The following is a 23,149-nucleotide window of genomic DNA, read 5'->3' as shown; positions in this document are numbered from 1 at the left end:
CATCGGAGGCCAACCGAGCCGCCCGAGGCCTCGCACGGCAGGACGCCGTCGGCACGAAACAACAAAAGGCTGGAGTGCCAGAGGTGAGTGGCCGGGGCGGCGGCGGGGCTCGAACCCTCGGCTCCGGGCGATGGGCGGGGCTGGGGGTGGAAGGCGTGGCTATGCAAATGAACACCCGCGGCGAGCGCACGGGCTGCGGCGCTCAGCTGGGGCCGGGCCACCGCCCCGCCCCGCCCCGCGCCCCGCCCCGCCCCTCCCCGCCCCGCCCCGCCGCCGCTCCACGGGCCGGGGCCGCGGCGGCAGTCGCGGCCGCGAGATGGCGGGGGGCTGCGGGTGATCGGCGCGGCGCGGAGCCCCCCCCGCCCTCCACCCCCTCCTCAGCCGCCGCCGCCGGGACCTGCACAGAGGTAAGAGCAGGGGCGGGCGGCGGAGCGGGGGCCCGGTGCGGGGGGCGCCCCTAGAAAACTTTCCGCCGCTCGGAACTCGTGTGTGTGTGTCTCGCTGCAACTTGCCGGTGAAACGGGCAGGTGGGGCGGAGAGTGAGGGTGCCGGTGCCTGCGGTCCGGTGCCGGGACCCCCGTCCCGCGCTGGCAGCGACACGTGATGCTTTGCAGCTCGTCCCCCGCCGCCTCGCAGAGGGAAGATACCGGCGTGGGGGGTCCCTGCCGGTGCCCTCACCCCCGGGAGCCCGTGGCTGGGCAGGCGCGACCCGCTCCCGCTCGGGGCGGGGAGGCTGTCCCCGGGGGCAGGGTGCAGACAGGGACGGGGGCTGGGAGGGAGCTCCGGAGTAAGGGGAGCTGCTGCAGGGCTCGGCGGCGGGTGGGTGCCCAAGGAGGGGGTGCTGGGGGGACACAACAGAGACCCCCAGCACCGTGGAGCAGACAGCCGAAGCCCGCCTCGGTGGGGCCGCCTGCCCCGGTGCAACCCCGAACCCCAGCAGGGTTGGGGGTCCGGGGACAGAGCAGCGCCCGGGGCCGGAGAGCAGGGGACAGAGGGCTCTCCCTGGGGACAGGCCAGGCATGCCAGAGGTGCAAAGTTGTGCAAAGTTATTCCCGTGGTGCGAGTGGTAGCGTCAGACAATTAACATTATTATTTCTTTTTTCCTTTTTATTTTAATTTTTTTTTCCCTTCCTGCCCGTGGCATTGCGCATTCGGGCATCGTGGCTGAGGAGTGGGGCAGGCTCCCCTCCCACTGCCCATCCTGCCTGTATTTCTTTTCCCTCCTAAAACGTTCCTGCTCGTTAGGCTCACTCCTGAGGCCACTGGGACCAGGTGTATGGGCAGCATTAGCTCTGAGCCCCCCTGAAGTGCCCCATCCGTGCTGGGGTCTCAGTCCCCCAAAGAAGTCTCTGTTCCAGCTGAGAAAACCTTTCCCTAATTGCTCCAGCTCGGTGGCACTTGGTTGACTGGCCTGGGGAGGGGGCATAAAGCTGAGCGGGATTTTCATCTTCCTGCGGCAGCACCAGCGATGGCCAAACTTTAATTGCCAAAAAAAAAAAAACCAACCCCAGCCAGCCGAGTGCTGGTGGGGAGGAATGTGGCTGCTCTCCCCTGGAGTTTCCAGTTTCCCTGGAGCGCAGATGACCCTGGAAATGGAGATTTCCCGGCCAAGGTGCACGCCAATGGGCCGTTTCCCCTTTTTGCTTCCTTGGAATTTGCCTCTCCCGGCTGGGCCTGGGTGCCCGCCGCTCGCCGCCGGCTCTTTCCCCACTCCTCGCCCTGCACTCGCTGCGCTCCCCTCCTCTCCCTCTTTTCCTTTGTTTGCCATCTCGCTCCCTGTCTCTGACGCGTACGCCGCTCCATCCAAATGCAATAGTGGGATTTGCCAGAATTATTTCCTAAAGCTGCTGGGGAGAGGGGGGGGAAGTTTGGATGGGGGGGGTGGTGTTTAACTGCAACCAACTGGAGTTTTGGCTGGCGGAGGAATTGGGGGCTCTGGCTGTCCCAGCCTGGCGCTAATGGGAAGGGCAGAGCCTGGGAATGGGTGGGAGAATAGGGGGGCCAGCCTAGAAGGGGACCGAATGCCAGTACAATGGAGCAGAGCTGGGTGTACACTGGGGGAGAGGAGCAAATCGAAACATTTACTGACTCCAAAGGCAAGAGTGAGGAAAAAAATATTGAGCCCTGGGGAGCAGTGGTGCCGCGGTGCTCTGGGTCTTGCCCCGCCACTCGAGGAAGCGTGCCGCTGGGGGGGCCGCGTTGGCGCCTGCCTGCCGGTGACGGTGCCGCTGCTCTTGTCCCGCTCGGGGCTGGGGCCGGCGTTGTGGGTGCTGTGCTCCTGGGGAGGGGCCAGACAGACCACCCAGGTGGGCTGCAGGCAGAGCCCTGGGGTGTAGGATCACCCCCCCTGCAGTTCAGCATCCCTCTCCCAGGGTGCCCCAAAGGGTTCCTAGCCATCCATCCGGCACCCTTGTGTGTGCCTGTCCCTTGTGGGGCTGTGTGGTGGCAGCTGGCAGAGCTGTGGAGGGCATGTCTCCGTGGGGTGGCACAGTGGGGACGCCCCAGCACAGCGTGCTGGCAGGCAGCGCCCATCTCTGCGGTGCAGAGCCCCTGTGGCTGGGCTGGCCGGGCACTCCCTGTTTGCCCCAGCCCAGCTGGGTACCACAGCACATCCCACCCCGGGCGTGCAGCTCCCTGGGGACGAAAGGGGCTTCCCACTGAGGGCATCCTCCCAAACCCTGCCGTGATCCTCCTCTGGAGCCCCCTGGGAGGGTGCTGCCTTGGGAGGGGGACTTGGGCCCGAGGGGACGGTTCCTCTCTGGGAGGGGCAGTGGGGCACGCGGGGGGCACCACGTGCCGTGCAGGGTGCTGAGCCGGGGTGCGTGTGTGGCTTGCTGGAGGCAGCTTGGCGGACTCCGCTCAGTGCTGGAGCCCCAGGGAGTCCAGCTGCCTGGCACACAGGCAGGGCTTTTTTTTTTGCTTCTTTTTCTTTCTCTTTTATTTATGAAAAAAAAAAAAAAATCCCCCCCCACCCCCCCTCTTTTTTTTTGTACGTTCTTGGAATAATGAAGTCCAGATTTCCTTCATGTTGGAAAGATTTGATCCCGGCTCTGCTTGCTGTGGCTTTGCTGGGGGCTGGGAGAAGGGGTGGGGGTAGTGGGAGAGGGCTGGGTATGGGACCCCTCTGGGTGCTGGGGTGGGGGGAGCCAGCCTGGTGGGGTGGGGATGCTGCAGGCTGGGGGGGTGAGGAGGGATGCTCCTCACCTGGGCAAGGCTTGCTGGCTTGTGTGGAGGCACACGCTGCAGCAGTGCTTGCTGCCACACTCACCTCGCCCTGTGCGCTTGGCTTGGCACCCAAGGAGGTGAGGCTGCGCCCCCCAATTCCTGCCCTCCACCCGCCCAGCCTGCAAAGTGGGGTTCAGCTGAGCCCTCCCCAGGGCTGGCTCCTGGCCCTCCCTGGGGGATGCAGTGTGCCGGCAGGTGATGAAGAGCAGGATGGGGAGATGGGGGGGGAGGGGGGCGCTTTGGAACCCCACCATGGGGGTGGTAGGTGCAGCAAACTGACGTCCCTCCTCCCTGTACCCTCTTCGGCAGGCTCAGCCCCCCTGGACTCCCCTTGACCTCGGCACCCAGGCGCGTCCCCACCATGCCCGTGGTCGGCGTCCTCCTCTGGGCCACCCTGCTCACTCTGGGCTGGCGGGCGGCCCACGCCAAGGACCACAGCGTTGCCACCCCCAGGGTCCAGCTCTCCTTCAAAGGTAAGAGCCAAGCAGCGGCTGTTGGGGATGGGGTGGGACCCCAGCTGGATGGAGGAGACCAGCAGCACCCTGGTCCAGGCTGGTCCTCCTCCTCACTTGGGGGGTGTCAGCACTTCCAGAAATCTCCATGGGGATCTGCATGCTGACATGGCTGAGCTCCCAGTCTGCCCCCCTCTCTCAGTCCTGGGGGCTGGTAGCCTGCCCAGTCCCCCCAGTACACTTCTGCTTCTGGGTGGGCGGCTCTCTTCATCTGGCAGAGCTGGGTGCTGAGGTGTGGGGAGCCCCCCCGGCAGCGCCCCGAGACCAGACAGCAGCTTGATGCCACCCCAACCCCCGAGCTGGTATTAACGCCTGAGAGCTGGCAGGAGGGGAGGATGGTGGGTGGGGTTGGAAGCAGCTTAACCCTTTGGTACTGGGGTTGCATGACCACCCAGTCCCCTCTGTGAGCCAGGAGGGGATCCCAGCATCAGCTCTAGGGTGCATGTTGGCAGACGGGTTGGTCCTGAGTTCCTGCCAAGGGGGATGCTGAGAGAGGGCAGGATGGGGAGTGATGAGGGCTTGGGCTTGCAAACCTGGAGGAGTGGAGCACAAATTGCCCCCGCTGACATGGTGTGTTTGGTGCCGCCATCACCCTGGCCTCTGTGGGAGCTGGCTGCCCGCTTGGATGCATCCCAGCCTGAGGACACGTGTCAGGAGGGTGACAGGCACATGGAGCCTCATGTCTGCCTCCCATTGGGGTCCCGGGGGAGGTGAGCCGGGGCTGTGCTGCCTGTGCCCCTGCCCTGCCTTTGCCCTCCGGTTGTGTATGAACCGGTGAGCCTGGGCTGTGGTGGCAGAGCTGTTGGGGAGCACGGCAGCTCCGGTCTGGCCCAGCGGGAGGGGCTGGGGGTGCTGACAGCAAACACAGCACAGGCAGAGCAAGACACTGGTGTTAAAGGCTGGTCTCAGCAGAAAAATGGCTGGTATGAAGAGGCTGGGGACAAGTCCAGGCTGGAAAGGAGTGAACAGTTCCTCCCTGTTTGGCAGGCACTGCTTTCCACTTCCAAAGGTGGTTTTGGGGGGTTTTTGGGGGCTGCCGGGGCACTTTGGCCGCTGCTGTTTCCTGCCCAGGGCTGTGTCCCTCACCTCAGCTTGGAGCATCTCTTCCTCGCCACTGTGGTGAGGGCAGGCTCTGGCAAAGCCGTGGCTGGACCCGGCGCCTGCCGCCCTGGCGAGGTGTGTGTTAATGCCTGTCACCATCCTGCAGCCACCAGCATGCCTGGGGAGCAGGATTAATTCTGGATAAGCGTGGCTGGGCATGCTGTGCCGGAGGGTGGGGGCTAGTTTGGGATTGGTTTTTGGCCCCGGATGGGTTGAATGGATGTCCCTGACCTTGCCCAGGGGATGTCACCCGAGTGCCCCTGTTTGGATCTCCGGTCCTTCCCTCTTGTGCCAGGGCAGTGATGTCCTGAGGGGTCTGGCAGGGTTCCTTCTTCCCAGGGGTTGGATTCATGGTGGGAGATGGGCCAGTTCCCACTTGCATAGGGAGAAGTGCTAGCAGTGTGTTGGATCTGAGCACACCAGGACTGGGAAGGGATGTTGCTCACCCCTTCCCCGGCCATGCTTTTGCAGTGACAGTGGAGGATTAGCTCAGGGTCCTCCTTGGGGTGCGACATGCCGAGCTGCCGGTACGTGGCTTCACCGAGTCAATAACGTGCACTCATCCTTCCCGAAGCTGCAGTGCCACAAGATGTGGGGTGGCAGTGGCATGTCCCAGCCAGTGCAGCCCCTTCTCTTGCTTGGGAAACTGGGGCTGGTGCCGAAATCCCCAGCTCCAAGTCCCCTGGGGTGGCTGAGTGGGTGGCGGGGCTGGGCGTGATGGGACCTGGGTTGTGGGACGATGGTGTGATGAGTTGGGCTGGGCTCTGCCAGCAGGGACACAGCCGCGGTAGCGCAGGGGGCTGCTGAGTTGCTGCAGGGGTCGGAGTTCAGGTCCCTGCCACCAACATCCCCTGGCTGAGGCGCTGCCTGGTGGGACCAAGGTGGCTGTCACCATGCCCTGGTGCCCAGCAAGGTGCTGGGGAAGGAGCTTGCCGGCGGGAGCTGCCGTGTCCCGCCGGCGGGAGCTGCCGTGTCCCCCCGGCGCCTCGCCTCGGCCGCGCTGCCTGGAGCCCCGCCAGCCCTGGGAACGTCTCTGGGTTTGTTTGCCTTTGGTTGTTATCGCGCGCCGGAGGTTTGTCGCAGCTCTCCGGGGCCTGCGTCATCCTCTATGGAACCTCTTCGTCTTCGGGTGCTTTTAAAATATATATGTATATATATAGATATATAATAACGAAGCAATAGGAAGGGAACTGGAGCCAAGCTCCTTCACAACAGTGCAGGGGCTGGGCAGGGTCACTCTGTGGTACTCTCCCCATCTCGTGACCACTGTGGTCCCTGTCTGTCTGTCCTCCCTCTCAAGGCTTTCCTGTCCGTGTGTCCGCGGGAGGAAGGTGACCGGCACGGAAAGAACAGTGCTGGGAGCGGCTCCGGCATGGCTCCCTATTGCCAACAGCTCTTCCCAGATCCCAGCCCCGGTGCTGGCCAGAAATAGGGTGGATATTTTAAATAATCTTCTTGCTGACAATTCCCCCCCTCTCCCGTGCACATCCTGCGGCCCCCTCTTCTCCGGGCCTTCCTCTGGGCTGGGAGCTCCTGCACCAGAGAGGTCCGTGCTTTCCCCGCAATGATGCAGGAGGTGATGATGATGATGGTGATTCATCCCTCCGTGTCCTGCTTCTTGTCCAGCGTGGGAAAAGCGTGCGGGAAGGAAGGGTGGGCTCTCGCCCCGCGTGGTCGCGGGAAGCCCTCAGGGTCAGGGCTCGCCGTGGGGCTTCAAAGGGGGAGCCGCTCCCCCCCCACGGCGACGGGAACAGCCGTACCGGCACCTCTCGGAAACGCTGCGGCAAAGGTCCAGCCGGGGGGCAGCCCTGGCTGGGAGGGGCTGGGTGAGAGGCAGTGCAGTTCCTGTGTGGGGGGAAAAATCACTTTAAAAAGAACAAATCAAGTGGTGGAAACTCCTCTTGACGCTACTGCCAGCCCTCTGTGTGACTGTGCTCCTCCTCACCTCTTGCCTCAGTTTCCCCTCCCGACCTGCTGGCATCTTGGCTGGCGGCCGGAGGACATCAGCACGCTTGATCTGGGGCTGAGGGTGGCAGACGGCTGGAGAGGAGCCCGGCAAGGGGGACATGTCCCCAGGGGCCGCCCGGCGCCCTCCTAAGCTGCTGCAGCTGTGGGCACCGCTTGGTGACAGCGGGCTGGAATAAACATGGGGGGACACAGGGGGAATGTGCAGGAAGGACCAAGGGCTTGGGGACAGCCAGCCCTGGGGACAAGCTGGGAGGGTTGGCATCATTGGTCCCCACCCTGGCACAGGTTGGGCACGTGCCAGATCCCCATGCTGCTCCTTGGAGCCCTTGAAGGAGGGAACATGGCACAGCCCCCTCTGCCATGCCCTGGGGGACAGGGACGTGGGACTGAGCCCTGCAACCCCTAAGAGGATTTCCCTGGCTGGGGCAGTGGGGGGCTGCTGCAGGGCCCCCCCACCCGCTGGGACCGGCTGCCACTGGGGCTGAGCCCCCAAGGCTCCGGCTGTGAAGCTCCATAAGCTCCTTAAACCCGCCTCAAAAAAGCCCCCGTGTGATTTCAGCCCCTCCACCCCCAAGCTGGTACCTAATAAGCTTGTTATCCCTCAAATTAACACTGCTCCTTCTGGAGCAGAGCAGCCAGCGTGGCCCTTCTTGGGGTCCTGGTGTGTGTGTGTGTCCCTGCCTGGAGCCCCCCCAGCCGCTCCCTTTCCCGGGGCCTGGAACAGCAGCCGTCTTCCCACCCAGCACCTTGCCCTGTTCTCGGGGGCTGCAGAAGAAAATAATGTAAAAAACATTTTTTAAAAAGCCCTAAAATGGTGAGTGGGGACCCCTCAGCTCAGCCCTTTGCTCTTGCAGGGATTGAAGTGTTTTTCTGAAGCCAGTCTCCTTCCTGAGGGGGTTTTCTTGCTGCCGGAGCATCCCCTGGACCAGATCCCCCCTGGAGACCGGGGTCACTGCTGCTGAGTGATGCTCGGTGGGGACAGAGTCCCCCTGCCAGCGAGGCTCTCTGGGCCACGTCCCCCCACGAGTGCTTCGGGCAGGCTCGCTGGGGGATGAATCAGCGGTTTTGGCTGAAAAAATGTGGTTTTCTTTTTTTTTCCCTTTTTCTTTTTTGTTTTGTCTTTCTGGCCTGCGCCCAACCGGCCGGGCAGTGATGGCCGATGGGGGAAGCACCCAGCCGGCCCCGCTTTTATCCCAAGGGATTTGACCCACGTGTTGGTGACACCTGTCCCCTGCTGCGGGGGCTGGCGGGGTGAGTGCCGGGGCGATGCTCCCCAAGCGGGGCTGGAGACGGTCGGGGGTGGAAGGCAGCGATCAGGAGCCAGAGCCATTTCATCTTCATAGCCCCAGCAAGGCAGCTTCGGTTTCCTCCCACCTGTGAATCGGTTAAATGGGAAAAGAGCTTGGCTGGGGGCCACGGAAACTCTCTTATTACATGTAATTAGCTTAATTACATCATAAATAACCCATCAAGGGGTAGTGGAGTGACGCTCAAACAAATAAGCAATTCTGCTTTTATCGGGCAACCCACCCAGCGCTTTGATCAGCCCCAATAACAACAAATGCTTTAAACACGCGAGGGGTCGTATTCAGCCCCCCATCCCTTTCTCAGCATCGCTCCCCAGCCCTTCTCTGCACCCAGTACCCAAAAACCTGCCTCCCACATTTCAAGTAGGGAAAAAAATTGGGGAGGAACGTCTCCAAAATTTAGGTTGAGCTTTGGATTGGTGTGGGATGAAACGCTCTGGGCTGGAGCTGGGATTTATCCCTGCTGGGCCAGGCTCCCTGGGATCTGTGCTGGGCTTCTCCATCGGCATGTGGAGTGAATTCATTTGCCCCCGTGGACAGAAAGGGCTCCCAAAAGGCGCTGCCGCTGCCAGCCGGGGGGAGAGCGGTTATTGAATATAAACACGCCGTGTAATTTACATGCTAATTATGTTGAATGCGCTACAAGCCCATAATTAGAAACTAATTTGGTGAGAGCGCCTGTAATTGCTTTTGGGGGAGTGCAGTGCTGGTGCACCTGGGGAGGTGACCGACTCAGGTCCTAATGGCATTAACCCTTTGTGCCAGCACCCTGCTGATGTTTGGGGAGATCAGGGGCATCTGGAGAGCTCAGGTGGGGTGAGCAGCACCCTGAGATGCTTGGTTTTATTGGGTCCCCCAAAATCTCACCCTTGCTTTGGAGATCAGCGCTGGTCTGCGCGCTCATGGGCGATAGATGGGGACTGCTCATCCCTGCCTGATGGGGACGGGGGTGGCATTCAGCACCGGTGGAGGTGTGGGCAGCTGCCGGAACTGTGAATTCAGCCTGAATTTGGCATTATGGGAAGAATTTGGCTTTGCAGAGCAGGTAGTCTGGCAGAGCTGAGCATGGCCCTGGGTTGCCGGCCGAGGGTCTGACAGGTTCCTGGCCTCCGGCATCGCTTGAGGGTGCCGGATAATTAAGTCTCAACACCTGAGGCCACCAAATGATGCTGGAAAGGCAAGTCCCGGGGGGAATCAGTGGGGGCTCCATGGGATGATTGCAAGGGGACAGTCCCCAGAGAGGCCACCCTGGCTGTGATGCCGGGCAGCTCCCGGCTCCAGTGCTGGGCAATTAAAATGGGATTAGGCTCCCGGCCAGCCGTGGAAGGTCTGCGGTGCTGGGGTTGGCAGCAGGGATGCAGGAGGGAATAGGCTCATCTGGGCGCATCTGCTAACGAGTCAGATTCTCTATCCCCGGGACACCCCGCAGCTGCTGGGGGCAGGTTTGGGGGCACAGCATTGGGGAATTAGGTGGGGAGGGCAGTGAGGGGTGACTGTTTGGGAGGTCAGAGGTTGGGGCAGGGGCTCACCCGCCCCTCCATCCCCTTTGGAGAGGGCGTCACGGGGCAGCGGGTCCGTCCCCGCCCCGCTTTAGGGGTGCCCCCTCTGATCACTGGGGCATAGGGGGCTGAATGAGGGCCCCAGTGAGGGGCCGGGGCCCTTTGTGCTGCTGTCCCTGTCCCCTGCTGATCCCTGGGGCCGCTCATCCTGATGTATGTGGGATATTTGGGACTGTTGCTGGTGTCAGAGCCTCCACTGCCAGTGTCTTGGTGCTGCTCAACTCAGCCCCACGGTCCCAGCTGGGAGGGGAGACCAAAGATGGGAGCGTGTCCCCTGGGAGGGCGGACACAGGACCCCCAGGCCAGGCAGCAGTGGCAGAGTGGGGCTGTCCCAGCGCAGGTCCTGCCTGGTTTAACTGCCATCCCTATGCCGGGATCATCTCTGCCCCCAGTGGTATGGATGGGCGTGTGGTGCTGGCAGTGGGTCCCCAGTGCTGGGAACACCCTGTCCTGCTCTGCCTGCATCACCCGCTGCCAGAGCTGCCCTGCCCTTTCCTGGCTCCCCAGCTCCCCAGGGAACACTGTGGGACAGGCAGGGGATACCACAGGTGGCAGGCGAGCCCCTGCTGACAACAGGGAGCATCTGGAGCCCAGATGGGTCAGGCAAGAGGAGTGTGCCGTGGGGTGGGTGGCTGGGCCCCCCTCGGTCCCCCATGCCTTTCACTGTGTCACCTCACCTCTGCCACAGTGGGGACACCCCTGCACCCACAACCTAAACTGCCAGCCCCTCCACATTCCCACCATGCTTGCCCCATCCAGCCAGCATTGGTGGGGAGGTCTGGACCCCTGGAAGGTGGATGTCCCATCCCATTACACCGTTTCCCACAGTGTGTCCCAGCAGGTTCCCTCCCCACAGTGCCTGGCATGTGCTGGCCTCACCGCCACGCTGAGTGGTGCTGGGGGGCTGCAGGTGCCCCGCCATGGGCTGGGCATCGGGGATCACTGCTGCCAGCCAGGGCACAGAGCGGGTCCTCCCAGTGACACCAGTGGCTGTGCCCAGGCACCCCTTTGCTCCCTTGATGTGGGCTCCCATGGAGACTCCGCTTCCCCGCAAGCAATGGGAGGTGCCCCCAGCCCACCTCCAGGATGCCAAGCAAGGGGTCCGCAGGGCTGTGCGAGGGGGTTCTTAGCATCACTGGGGTGCCAAGGTGCAGGGCACATTCCCCCCGTCCCTCCTGCTCCCCAAAGAGGGCAGACCCCTGCATCCCTGATGTGCCCAGCATAGGACCCTGGGGACACCCATGGGACATTGTCAGCCCCACATGGGTCTGAGAGGCAGGAGGTCAGGGAGATGTGCTGAGCTGCCTGTTGGAGCCCTGCCCAGCTCCGCTTGGAGGCTGAAGTCCTCCTGCCCGCTACTGACCTGCAGGACCCTGCTCCGCTCCCACCCAGTAAGGGGGATCCCCAGGGGCTGCCCCCAGCATCCAGCATCTGCACAGAGCATGTTCCTGCCTGGAGGGACAAAATCTCCGTCGTGGGGATGCCCATGGGAACAGTGTCCTGTGGGGTTGGTATCCAAATGGAGTGACATCTCCAAAGGGGGTGGCATATGGGAAAGCTGACACCCCATAGGAGTGGCATTTCATGGCTTCTGGTGGCATCCAAAGGGTTGACACCTCCAAAGGAGGTGACATCCAGGGCAGATGGTGTCCCATGGGGTAGGGTCTTCTGTCTCGCTCGTGTCCTGGCCCCTGCCACGTGGTCCTTGGCACCGGCCCACATCATCTGCAGCACTTCTGCCTTCCATCTGGCTGCCTCATTGCACTTGTGAATATTCATGACCCTCATTATCCTCTTTCACTCGTTGCTCCCACACTCAGGCTAAAAATAACTTCCCAAGGGGGGGATGGGGTGCACGGGGTGGGGGAGAGGCTTGTCCCCTCCCATTCCTTGGGATGCCTGCTCCTTAGGGTCCCAACTCCCCCATTTGAGAAACCAGTGGCCTGTTTGGGACGTGGGAACGTACAGCTGGAGAGGAATGATGCAGAAGATTTTGGGAGCTGGGCACTTGGCTGGGGCTCCAGGGAGCACCGCCCTTCCTGTCTCATCTCATGAGCTCCACTCCATGCTGTGGGATGCTGGGTCTCCTGCTGCCCCTCCCCTGGCCACCCTTGGTTGTCCCGACTGGCTGTGAGCATCTCTGTCATTGTCCCATGTCCCATGTAGAGGAGGCAGCATCATGGTGCTCATGGAGGGGAATTTGGGGGCTGGAAGGTGGGCGCCTCCTCTCACAGGACATCCTCCATTCAGGACCAGACTTGGACTTGGGGGCAGGCGTGGCAGTGGGGAAGCTGAGGGTCCCTGGAATGCTGACATGTGCCCCTTTCCCCCCGCAGAGCTAAAGGTGACGGGCACAGCACACTTCTTCAACTTCCTCCTCAACTCTAGCGACTACCGCATCCTGCTGAAGGACGAGGACCACGACCGCATGTATGTGGGCAGCAAGGATTACGTCCTCTCGCTGGACCTCCACGACATCAACCGCGAGCCCCTCATCGTAAGCTGCCATCACAGGGCATGGGTGGAAGGGGGGCAAACAGGTGCATTTTGGATGCTGGGCCAAGGGCTCGATGGGCATCGCTGGTGCTGGTGGGGCAGAATTGGGGCCAGGCAGGGAACCGTGGGCTGGTGTCTCCACAGATCCACTGGCCTGCGTCCCAGCAGAGGATCGAGGAGTGCATCCTGTCGGGCAAGAACAGCAATGTGAGTGGCCACCACAAACCCCCTTCTGGTAGCAGCGAGTGGGTTGGTGACCAGCACTGGGGAGGGATTCATGTCCTTGTGTCATACCCTGGAGAAGCCACCCCTGGGTCCCCTGTAGCAGCATGTGCAGCCATCCGGGATGGGGTGGCACTCTGAGGTGTCGCTGTGTCCTGCCACCCTCTCTGTCCCAAACATGCAGGTCCTGGAGAGCTTTGTGGGCGAGCAGGAGGCCAAGGTCCCCATGCTGCTTTCTCCCACTGGCCAGCGCTGAGCCCTTCAGTGTGCCAGCCCATGGTCCATGCCAGCCCCTCCTATGACCCTTGCCAAACCATGGCCATGCCATCCCAAGTCCGATGCTACCCCTTGACCCATGCCACCCCATGGCCCATACCAACCCATGACCACTCCAACCCATGGCCAAACCCCACCCCCATGCCATGTCTCATGCCAGCCCATGCCCTGTGTCAGGCTTCCACCTTCCTGGCTCCTCGCCCTGCTTTCTCCGTTCCCCAACTCCCACCGTGTGCCGTGGGGCTGGACCCCATGGTGCCTACCTCAGCATGGATGCTAACAGGTGGTGGGAAGAGGGGTGCCCTGTCCTCTTGCTGTGGTTGTCACCCCCCTCCTCTTCTTCCCAGGGGGAGTGCGGCAACTTCATCCGTCTGATCCAGCCCTGGAACCGGACCCACCTCTACGTTTGTGGCACTGGCGCCTACAACCCCATCTGCACCTTTGTCAACCGTGGGCGCAAAGCCCAGGTGAGAGGTGGGAGGGACGGAGGGGACAGTGAGCCACTGCCCAGCTCAGCGGTGCTGGCGCAGCCGCTGTGGGGCTGCAGCGGGGTGCGGGGGGGCAGTGTGGCTAACAGTTCTACGCTGCTGAGCGGGGCCAAGCCATCTCCACAGACCATGGGCTTCTCTTCACACTGGAACCCAGCTACCCTGGCTGCACCGCGACACCAGTTCCACACGACGTGCCCTCCTGCCCCGCCAGCCCCAGCCGCCACCGGATCTCTACCGGGGTGAGGGATATGCCCACCTCTAGCTGCCCGCCCACCCATCGCCGGCCACCAAGCCCCCCACCATGGATGCGGAGTATACCGGACACTGCACCAGCACAGGGAGAACGATGGCAGAGGCCATGCTGGCATGTGCTGCTGTGCTGGGATTGTCCCTGGATGGAAGGATGTCACCTGGCCCTGAGGACTGTGAGGTGCAGCGAGGGCAGCGTGGAAGCTGCACGTCACCAGGCTAGATGTGTGGCAGACGGAGAAGAGCTTTTCGGATGGCCCTCGGAAGGAGCTGATCTCTGCAAGTAGCAGCACAGGTGTCCCAGGGGCCTGGAGCCCTGCAAGGTGTCCGTCCCCTCCGTGCCGGGGTGGCAGGTCCTGGGCTGCGTCCTCTCCCGTGGCTGGACTGAGCTGGGCACCATCAGCCCCAGCTGAGGGAGGAGCACGATGCTGGATGTGGAGGACGGATGTCTGCCCCAGTGCTCCCCAAGCCCAGCACAGGCACCAAGAGAGGTGGATGCTGCTCAGGCCACTCTGGATTGGGACCAAATTGGGACTGGACTGGACTAGGACTGTATTTGGACTGGACTAGGACAGGATTGACACCAGACCGGGACTAGCCTGGGAAGTGGCAGCATTTGAGGAGAACTAGGGATGCCCATGCAACTGGGGACAGCATTGTGTGTCCCCTCTGGTGGAACCAGTGGCAGTGTGGCAGGGACTGGGGGTCACCAGGACCAGTGTCATGGTCACCAGGACCAGGTCACCAGTGGTGTCATGGCTCAGCACCAGGGCCTTGCTTCTCTGCATGGGGCACTGTCAGCTGGGTGGCAGGTGCCAGCATTGTCTCCCTGGTCATGAGTGCAACCTGGCTGGCTTCTGACAGCCGCCTCTGCCACCCCTCCTGCCCTGTGCCAGGGCACCCCAGTTCTGTTGGAGATGGCAGGATCCTTCCTGGAGACCCTCCTGCTGGAGCCCAGCTTGCAGCATCCAGGGACCCCACCAGCACCCCGAGAGGGAGCTGTGGCTCTGCTGCCACATGGCACTCACCACCCCAGCTCTTGGGATCCCCTGCCTCCCCCGCCCAGGGGGTCCTTGCCCCCCCCGCTGGCGCTAACTCTCTGCCCTGCTCCTTTTCCCCAGGGGTTTCCGCCGAGCCAGCCGGGAGGCCGGGAAAGCAGATCCACCGACAGCCCCCTCAGCCCAAGACCAGCACAAAGCAAGGTGGGGACCGGTCTGGGGGCCCGCCGCAGCCGTGCCCACCTCTCCCCTGGGCCACGCCGGAGCCGTGGGCTCCTCCTTCCCACCGGCATGCTCCCAACCCCCGGGCTGGGCACCCTGTGCCATGGGCATCCCCACCATCTTCTCTCTTGGCACAGCATCCTCCAGCCACCGGCCTGGCGTCTCCACTCTCCTTCTCTCACTAACTCCTTCCTCCTGGGCCGTGCACGGGTCCCTTGTGGGGGACACTGTCAGGGACGGTGGCTCTCCCTCACCACTGGCTTTGCCTGGCTCTGGAAGTGGGGCAATGTGTTGGGCAAAGCCTCAGGAATCAGGATGGTTCAGAGGAGAATGCCAAGGCAATGTGAAAGATGTGTTTTGGTAGGGTCTATAAAATTAATTGCTGAACAGCTGCTTCGCCCTGCCCCAGAAGGGGCTGGTGTCATCCCAGAGGGCAAGCGGGCTCAGGAAGGTGACAGTGTCCCCAGCTTCTGGGGACACCCAGTGCCCAGCCTGCCCTGACAGTGTTACCCCCTGAGCCTCTCCCCCTGAGACTAACGTGGGTCGGTGCATGGGCCGGGGATCACATGGGGCACCAGTGCCGCAGTGGCTTCTGGGTTGCCCGGCGGGAGGGTGACGTGGTTTGGCCGGGGCCAGGGCTGCACTGCAGAGCCAGGTTGTCAATGGAAAGGGTTTGCCCTGCTTGGGACCAGGGGCAGCACTTGGCATAGGTGTTTGTGATGGCGCCAGTATTGCAGGTGGCACGGCACAGTGATGGGGATGGTGGGAGCGTGGCCATGCCTGTCTCTGGGGCTGTGGTGTCCTAGGAGGAGCTGGCACAAGCAGATCTTGTGATGGGAGATGTGTGTGGTGAGCATCCTGGCTCCCTACCTGCTCCTACCTTTCCTGGGGCCAGGGGCTCTGCCAGGACCCCACTCCCCTGTCGATGCAGGTTGACCACCAGCATGTCTGTCACGCCTGCATCAGAGAAAGGCTGTGGGGCCAGCAGGCAGCTCCACCAGCCCGATTTGGTTGCCTAAATGTCCCCTGTGCACCCAGGCTCTTTTCGAGTGCTTCACTGATGCTGCTTTTTCCCCGCTCTGGAGGTCTGTACACTGGGCTGAGAGGTGATGTGCCCCCAGCTGGCCCTGGCAGAGGGTTTTGTGTGCGTCTCTGGAGGCAGCGTGGGTCTCCCATGATGGTGCTGGGAGTGGCCATAGGGAAGGCAGAGGCGACAGCAGGGAGATGGATCGTAACAGCGTGGGGCAAATCCCGTGGAGCGGGTGCAGCATCTCACCGTGATGCCACTTTGGCGGCACCCACTGGAAAACAGGTCCTGGCGAGAGGAGCCCAGAGGGTCTGGCAGCCGAGCAGTGCTGAGCGGTGCCAGGCAGTGCCAAGTGGTGTCACTGGCAAAACCCTGCCTGCCAAAGGTGCTGGAGTTGCATGACCTGGAGCAGACCAAGTGGTGATGTGCAGCACGGCTGGACGGAGAGAAGAGGCGGCTGGAAGGAGAAGTTTGCACAGAAGTGGACCTGGGGGATGGATGACCCATTTCAGCCTGGCAGCTCAGCCAAGTCTCCAGGTGGTGGAAAGCACAGAGGAGCACCCAGCAACGTTGGAGGAGAAGCTCATGGGGGCTTCAGCTTCTCAGGAGACATGCAAACCCGTGGTGTAGTCCATCTGCATCTGTCCTTGCTGCTGGGCTCTCTCCCGGGAGAGGCTGCCTCTCCTGGCAGGCTTTGGAAGGTGCCACAGGGATGGAGGGATGAACGGCTAACCAGCTCCTCCATTTGCTTCCTTCTCCAGGATTATATCTTCTACCTGGAGCCAGACAAACTGGAGTCGGGCAAGGGGAAATGTTCCTACGACCCCAAAGTAGACACTGTCTCTGCATTAATAAGTGAGTTCTGCAGGCCCCTGGGGCTGGCGCTGGCTGCGTTGGGCAGAGGGAACGTGCAGATGATATGGGACAATGGCTCCCACCATCTTCCTGTGTTGCCCACATACCCCCCAGGAGTTGGGTTCTTGCCCCTACCACCCCTCCAGCTGCAGACATTGGGGCACCTGGGGTGCCCAGTCCTGGGGCACCTGGCCCAGCAGAGTTGGGGCTTCTAGTTACAGACCACTACCAAACTCCCAACTTTGCTGGAATGGCCACAGCCTGTGGCTCTTGGTTGCCTGGTGGCTACCAGCCAGAGCTGGGTTTGGATGGAGCCCAGGGCAGTGGGAGAAGGTGGATGGATGGGACTAGGTGGGGGTCCCCGGCTGATCTCTGCCCTCTGCAGATGAAGAGCTCTATGCTGGCGTCTACATCGACTTCATGGGCACGGACGCAGCCATCTTCCGCACCATGGGCAAGCAGACAGCCATGAGGACAGACCAGTACAATTCACGCTGGCTCAATGGTGAGTTGGGGTGTCATTGGCCCAGGTTCGCTGGGGAGCCCACAGCTCCAGCCCAGAGACCTGTCATGTCATACTGCATCCTACCAGGAGAGAGACAGCAGCCAGCATGGGCAGGCAGATGGGTCATGGTGTGGGATGGATGGACGGATGAATGGGTGGTCAGATGATGGATGGTTGACAGTTGATGGGTGGATGATTGGGTGGATAGATGATGGATGAACAGATGATGGATGGATGGATGGATGGATGGATGGATGGATGGATGGATGGATGGAAATCCAGACAGAAGAGCAGAGGGATAGCTGTGCAGGGCACAGTGACAGACACACCAGGGGCTTCGCTGGGCAGTGGGAGCAGGCACCTGGTGAGAGACGTGACTGGCTCTGCCAGAGTCTGTGCGTGGGATTCTGCAGGGCTGAGATGTCAACCATGTCGCCTGCGATCGGTGACCCCAAACACTCATCCTGTCCCCCCAGAGCCCCCCTGCCCACGGGGCAGCAGCTGAGTAAACAGCCAGAGCAGATGGACTGGTCCTGCCGGGCCAGGGAGCCGGCGGGGTGGTAACCCGAAGAGGGGGAGCTGTCAGTGCAGGCTAGGCACTGCCTGATGGATTGCAGAGAGAAGCTTCCTGAGAAGCTTCTAGGTTGTGTGGTTCCTCCCTGGGGGGTATGACCAGTTCCCACCGCCCTGCTCATGGAACTGCTGGAGCCCTCCACACTGTGGTCCTCAGGGGTGCTCCCAGGGACTCCAGGGATGCTCTGAGCCCCTCCTGGAGCACTGTTGACCACCAGAGACCTGGTTCGTCACCCCACCTTTGCGGCTCTGCTCCAGATCCAGCTCTCACCCTGCAACCACAACAGTGCTTTTCATAGAATCATAGCACAGTTTGGGTTGGAAGGGACCTTCAAAGCTCATCAAGTCCAACCCCCTGCCATGAGCAGAGACATCTTCACCCACATGAGGTTGCTCAGAGCCCCGTCCAGCTTGACCTGGGATGTCTCCAGGGATGGGGCATCTGCCACCTCTCTGGGCAACCTGGGCCAGTGTTTCACCACCCTCATTGTAAAAAATTTATTCCTCCATGTCTGGCCTGAATCTCCCCTCCTTTAGTTTAAAACCATCACCCCTTGTCCTATCATAACTGGCCCTGCTGAAAAGCCTGTCTCCATCTTCCTTATAAGCTCCTTTTAGGCACTAAAGGGCAGCAATAAGATCTCCCTGGAGCCTTATCTTCTCCAGCTGAACACCCCAACTCTCTCATCCTGTCCTTCCAGCAGAGATGTTCCAGCCTTGGATCATTTCTGTGGCTCCTCTGGCCCCACTCCAACAGGTCCATGTCTGTCCTGTGGGGGGGGCTCCAGAGCTGGATGCAGCACTGCAGAAGCATACTGGATACGCTACTGGAGGAGGGGGGCTCAGCACCCCACTGTGGTGGGGGGCAGAGGGTGCCGCGGGACTGAGAGTGCTGTGCTGTGCTGTTCCAGACCCGGCCTTTGTCCGTGCCCAGCTCATCCCCGACAGCAGCGAGAGGAACGACGACAAGCTCTACTTCTTCTTCCGAGAGAAGTCGGCTGATGCTCCGCTGAGCCCTGGGGTCTATTCCCGCATTGGGCGCATTTGCCTGGTGAGTGGAGCCGGGGCTGGGCAGGGGGCAGACATGGGGGCGGGCAGAGCTCAGCATGGGGATCTCTGTTGCAGAATGACGATGGGGGCCACTGCTGCCTCGTGAACAAGTGGAGCACCTTCCTGAAGGCTCGGCTTGTGTGCTCTGTGCCCGGACCCGATGGGATCGAAACACACTTTGACGAGCTCCGTGAGTGGGCAAGGGGGGGACTGGAACCTTCTGCACCCCCGCAGGCTTGGGGAGCACTCTGGGGAGGGCTGCATACCCCCTTGTTGCCCCACACCTCTTACTTCTCCCACGCGGAGCTGCTCTCCCTCCTGCCTTGGTGTCCCTGAGTGTGAGGGGTATCCTGTCTGCCCCATGGTGACACCCCTGTTTTTCTGTCTCAAGAGGATGTCTTCATCCAGCAGACTCAGGACACCAAGAACCCTGTTATCTACGCAGTGTTCTCTGCTTCGGGGTGAGTTCTGAGTCTCCTGGCACGGAGCAGCGGAGGGGAATCCCCAGCTGGGTGGGGGCCCCAGTGATGCTGCGGTGCCAAGCTGGAGGGTGGCAGCAGGTCCTTCCCTCCAGGTCAGTCTTCAAAGGCTCTGCTGTCTGCGTCTACTCCATGGCTGATATCCGCATGGTCTTCAACGGGCCCTTTGCGCATAAGGAGGGACCCAACTACCAGTGGATGCCCTACACGGGCAAGATGCCCTATCCCCGGCCGGGCACCGTAAGTAGCCCCAGGCACGCGTGGGGAGGTGAGCCATCACCCTCAGACCCCTGCCTTGTCACCAGGTCACTGAGCACTGGTGACATTTCTATCACAGTGCCCCGGGGGGACCTTCACCCCATCCATGAAGTCGACCAAGGACTACCCTGATGAAGTGATCAACTTCATGCGTGCGCACCCACTGATGTACCACGCTATCTACCCCGCGCACCGCCGGCCGCTGGTGGTCCGCACCAACGTCAACTACCGCTTCACCACTGTGGCCGTCGACCAGGTGGATGCGGCAGACGGGCGCTATGAGGTGCTTTTCCTGGGCACAGGTACCCACGCCGCGCAACGCGGGGAATGCAGCATGCTCCGGCGCGGCCTTGGAGGGCACGGGTACCACCAGGGCTGGCCAGAGTCCTGTGCCCTCCACCACACTGGAGCGGGGCAAAGAGCTGAGACCCCAACCCCAAGATCCCTGCCCCTCCTGTAGGCTCCAGCCTGGTCCTCCCTCTGCCCCAGTGCCCATCCCATGGATTCCACCACGCAGCTTGGTCCTTTGCCTGGCCCGGTTCCTGTCTGCAGGGCCAGCTGTCCAGCATGATTCCCATCCAACTGATGCCACCAGCCAGCCTGGTCCTCCCCTTGCCTGAGTGCTCACCTCAGGGGCTCCACCATCCAGTCTTATACTTTCTTGACCCTGGTACCCATCCTACAGACTCTACAACCCAGCTTCATGCTTCCTTCCACTGGCCATCCTAATCCCACCATCATCTTACCTCGATCTTCCCCTGCCCAATTGCCCATCCTAGAGGCACCAGCCTCCCATGCTGTCCTTCCCCAGCCCCAGTGCCCATCCTGGGGACACCATTGCCTGGCCTGGTGCTTCCCCTGCTCTAACCTGCATCCCAGACCCCTGTGAGCCATCCTGGTCCTTCCCCTGCCCCAGTGCCCATCCCTGGCTGCTGCTTCAACCCTGCCCTGGGTGGTGGCAATCCCTAGGCATGTGCAGTGACCTGGGCTGCACCCCAGGCACAGCCACCCACTGCAGCAGGAGAGAGGTGGGGGTGGGCTTGGGGGGCCCTTCCTCTCCCCAGCCCCAAGAAGGGACCCCCTTCACAGGAGGGGAGGGCACGTGTGCCCAGGGGTGGCACTGAGTGCCTGGGCATTGTGGTGTCTTGCAGATCGAGGCACCGTGCAGAAGGTCATCGTGCTCCCCCGGGATGACATGGAGACGGAAGAGCTCATGCTGGAAGAGATTGAGGTGTTCAAGGTAGGAGTTGTCCTGTCCTCCACCCTCACTGAGTGTCCTCAAGCCAGCTAGCCAGGCCCTTGGGACACCAAGCAGCCTCTTGAGATGTCAGCCAGCCCCCTGGGGCACCAACCAGCCCTTGGCTGGCACTGGAGGGACCCCAAGCATTGTTTCTCCTGCCCCTCACAACTCCCCCTGCCCAGCCCTGCCCCACCCCAGCTACCTGGGGGGTGTCTGGGCTGCCCCCCCAGGGCTGCAGCATCAGGCCAGGTGCTCTCCCCTCCATTTCTTCCACTCCTGCTCCCATCTAGGTGCCAGCACCCGTCAAGACGATGACCATCTCCTCCAAGAGGGTGAGTGATGGTGCGAGGCAAAGGGCTGGGCGGATCCCATTGTGGGCCTGGCCATAGCACTGCCCAGTGTCACCGCAGCCGAGCATGAGGCACACGGGTCACCCCAGGACGAGCTGGCTCCGGTGGCCCTGGGTGGCTTTGGTGTTTTAGCCAGTCCCAGCACCAGGAGACTGCAGCTCATTCTAGGGGGGTGCTTACAGGGAGAGGATGAGATGACATTTCACCCTGTCCTCTTTGTCCCCCAACAGCAACAGCTGTACGTGTCATCGGCTGTTGGCGTGACCCAGCTGGCCCTGCACCGCTGTGACGTCTATGGGGAAGCCTGTGCTGACTGCTGCCTGGCACGGGACCCGTACTGCGCCTGGGACGGCAGTGCCTGCACCCGCTACTCTGCCTCCTCCAAGAGGTATGGGGGGCCAGGAGGGGGCAGCGGGGAGGGACCCCCTGGCCCCAGGCTCCCCTGCTCACCTCCTTGACGCACCACAGGCGGAGCCGGCGGCAGGACGTGCGGCATGGCAATCCCATCCGCCAGTGCCGGGGCTACAACTCCAACGGTGGGTGAGGTGTGGGGCACAGCCTCACAGCACTGGGAGGCAACTGGGGGGTGTGCTGAGGGTAGGAGGATGTGGGATGTGGGCAGCGGCCAGAGGGGGAGAGGGTAGGTGGGGGCCCTGGTGGGTTGATGGTTGTGTGGGTGGATATACCGGAAGAGGGTGAGGATGGATGGATGGATGGATGGATGGATGGATGGAAGAATAGATAGATTGATGAGAAAGTGGATACATTAAGGAGGAGCATAAGCAGGGATGGGTACATCAGGGAGTAGGATGAGCATGGATGGATAGATGGATACATTAGGGATGAAACATGGATAGATGGATATGTTGGGGAGGAGGAGTAGATTTGGATGGATGGAAGGAAGGATGGACACCCTTCTGGAAGGATGGCTTAGCTAGAGGAGGAGCACACTTGCTTGGTAGCTGGGTAGCCAGCGTACCCATGGCTGGAGGTGGACAGAAGCTCTCTCTTGGAGAGCAAGTGGGCTGGGCCGGAGGGCAGCGGGGCAGGGGACATGGAGCTGCAGGTGTGACCTGGCTGCCTGTGGCTGCCCCTGCAGCTAACAAGAATGCAGTGGAGGCCGTGCAGTACGGGGTGGAGGGCAGCACCGCTTTCCTGGAGTGCCAGCCCCGCTCGCCCCAGGCCAGCGTCAAGTGGCTGCTGCAGAAGGACAACAGCGACCGGCGGAAAGAGGTAGGGCAGGGGGGTGCTATGGGGTGCTTGGAGGGGGCAGGGACCAGGCTACTGAGCCATGCCACCTCTCCCCCCACAGCTGCGGGTGGAGGGCCGGGTGCTGCGGACGGAGCAGGGCTTGCTGCTGCGTGCCCTCCAGCTCAGCGACAGCGGCCTCTACTCATGCACTGCCACCGAGAACAACTTCAAGCACACAGTGACCAAGGTGCAGCTCCGCGTCCTCAGCAGCCGCGCTGTCCACGCTGTGCTGGTGCAGGTGGAAACCCCCCCCGGCCTGCCTGGGGCCCCCACTCCCCGCTACCAGGACCTGCTGCAGCTCCTCACCCAGCCTGAAATGGGACTCCTGGACCAGTACTGCCAGGGCTACTGGCGGCACACGGCCGCTAGCCCCACCCAGCCGCTGGCTGGCCTCAAAGCCAAGGAGCAGCAGGAGCAGAAGAAACCTCGGAACCGCCGGAATCACCAGCCAGAGACCTACGGGCACACATGAAACCGTCATCAGGGACTTTGCTAGCACAGTGCTCTATTTTTCCCCCCTTTTAATATTAAAAATATCTATAAATAAATAAATAAATAAATATATATATATATATACATCCACGCACACACACACATGCAGACACACGCACTCTCCCCTCCCGCAGGAGACAGCATTTATTTGTAGGTTGTACGACGTCACTGGGGCAGTGCAACCCCCACCTCCTAGCCCCAGAGAGGAGCGGAGACCCCCAGGGTGGCTGCAGCCAGCGTCACTATCTTCCCACTCCTCCAGGACCCCAGGATCCTGGTGTGGGGGACCACCAGGCACCGTGGTTGCTGTCTCCCCTGAGCTGGGACATGTCACTGCACCAGGGACCAGAGGTGCAGGTCCCTATGTGGGATGGGGGTGATGCCCTGGGAAGGCGGACAAACTCCAGTCAGGGGGGAAAAGGCAAGGGCAGGGGTGAAGTGGT

At 61.9% G+C, this 23,149-nt stretch overlaps 1 protein-coding gene across 2 annotated transcripts; it reads left to right on the top strand.

The window, feature by feature from the left end:
* The first annotated feature begins 274 nt into the window (after positions 1-274).
* Positions 275-22,778, top strand: SEMA3F (semaphorin 3F). 2 transcript variants are annotated; one of them, XM_065075059.1, is made up of 19 exons: positions 275-407; positions 3,535-3,698; positions 12,009-12,169; positions 12,313-12,375; positions 13,014-13,133; positions 14,528-14,608; positions 16,415-16,508; positions 16,894-17,013; positions 18,498-18,637; positions 18,712-18,826; positions 19,028-19,097; positions 19,211-19,355; positions 19,453-19,675; positions 20,525-20,613; positions 20,904-20,945; positions 21,194-21,351; positions 21,432-21,499; positions 22,063-22,196; positions 22,276-22,778. In XM_065075059.1, the coding sequence occupies exons 2-19, from the start codon at positions 3,587-3,589 to the stop codon at positions 22,684-22,686; spliced, it is 2,346 nt and encodes a 781-aa protein (XP_064931131.1). In that variant the 5' UTR covers positions 275-407; positions 3,535-3,586; the 3' UTR covers positions 22,687-22,778. The 2 variants fall into 2 exon arrangements, with proteins under 2 accessions (XP_064931131.1, XP_064931132.1); XM_065075060.1 differs by lacking the exon at positions 14,528-14,608.
* The last annotated feature ends 371 nt before the right edge of the window (positions 22,779-23,149 follow it).

This window comes from Columba livia, chromosome 10 (assembly GCF_036013475.1).
Source record: "Columba livia isolate bColLiv1 breed racing homer chromosome 10, bColLiv1.pat.W.v2, whole genome shotgun sequence".
Taxonomy (NCBI): Eukaryota; Metazoa; Chordata; class Aves; order Columbiformes; family Columbidae; genus Columba; species Columba livia.
This window is presented reverse-complemented; position numbering and strand designations above follow the sequence as displayed.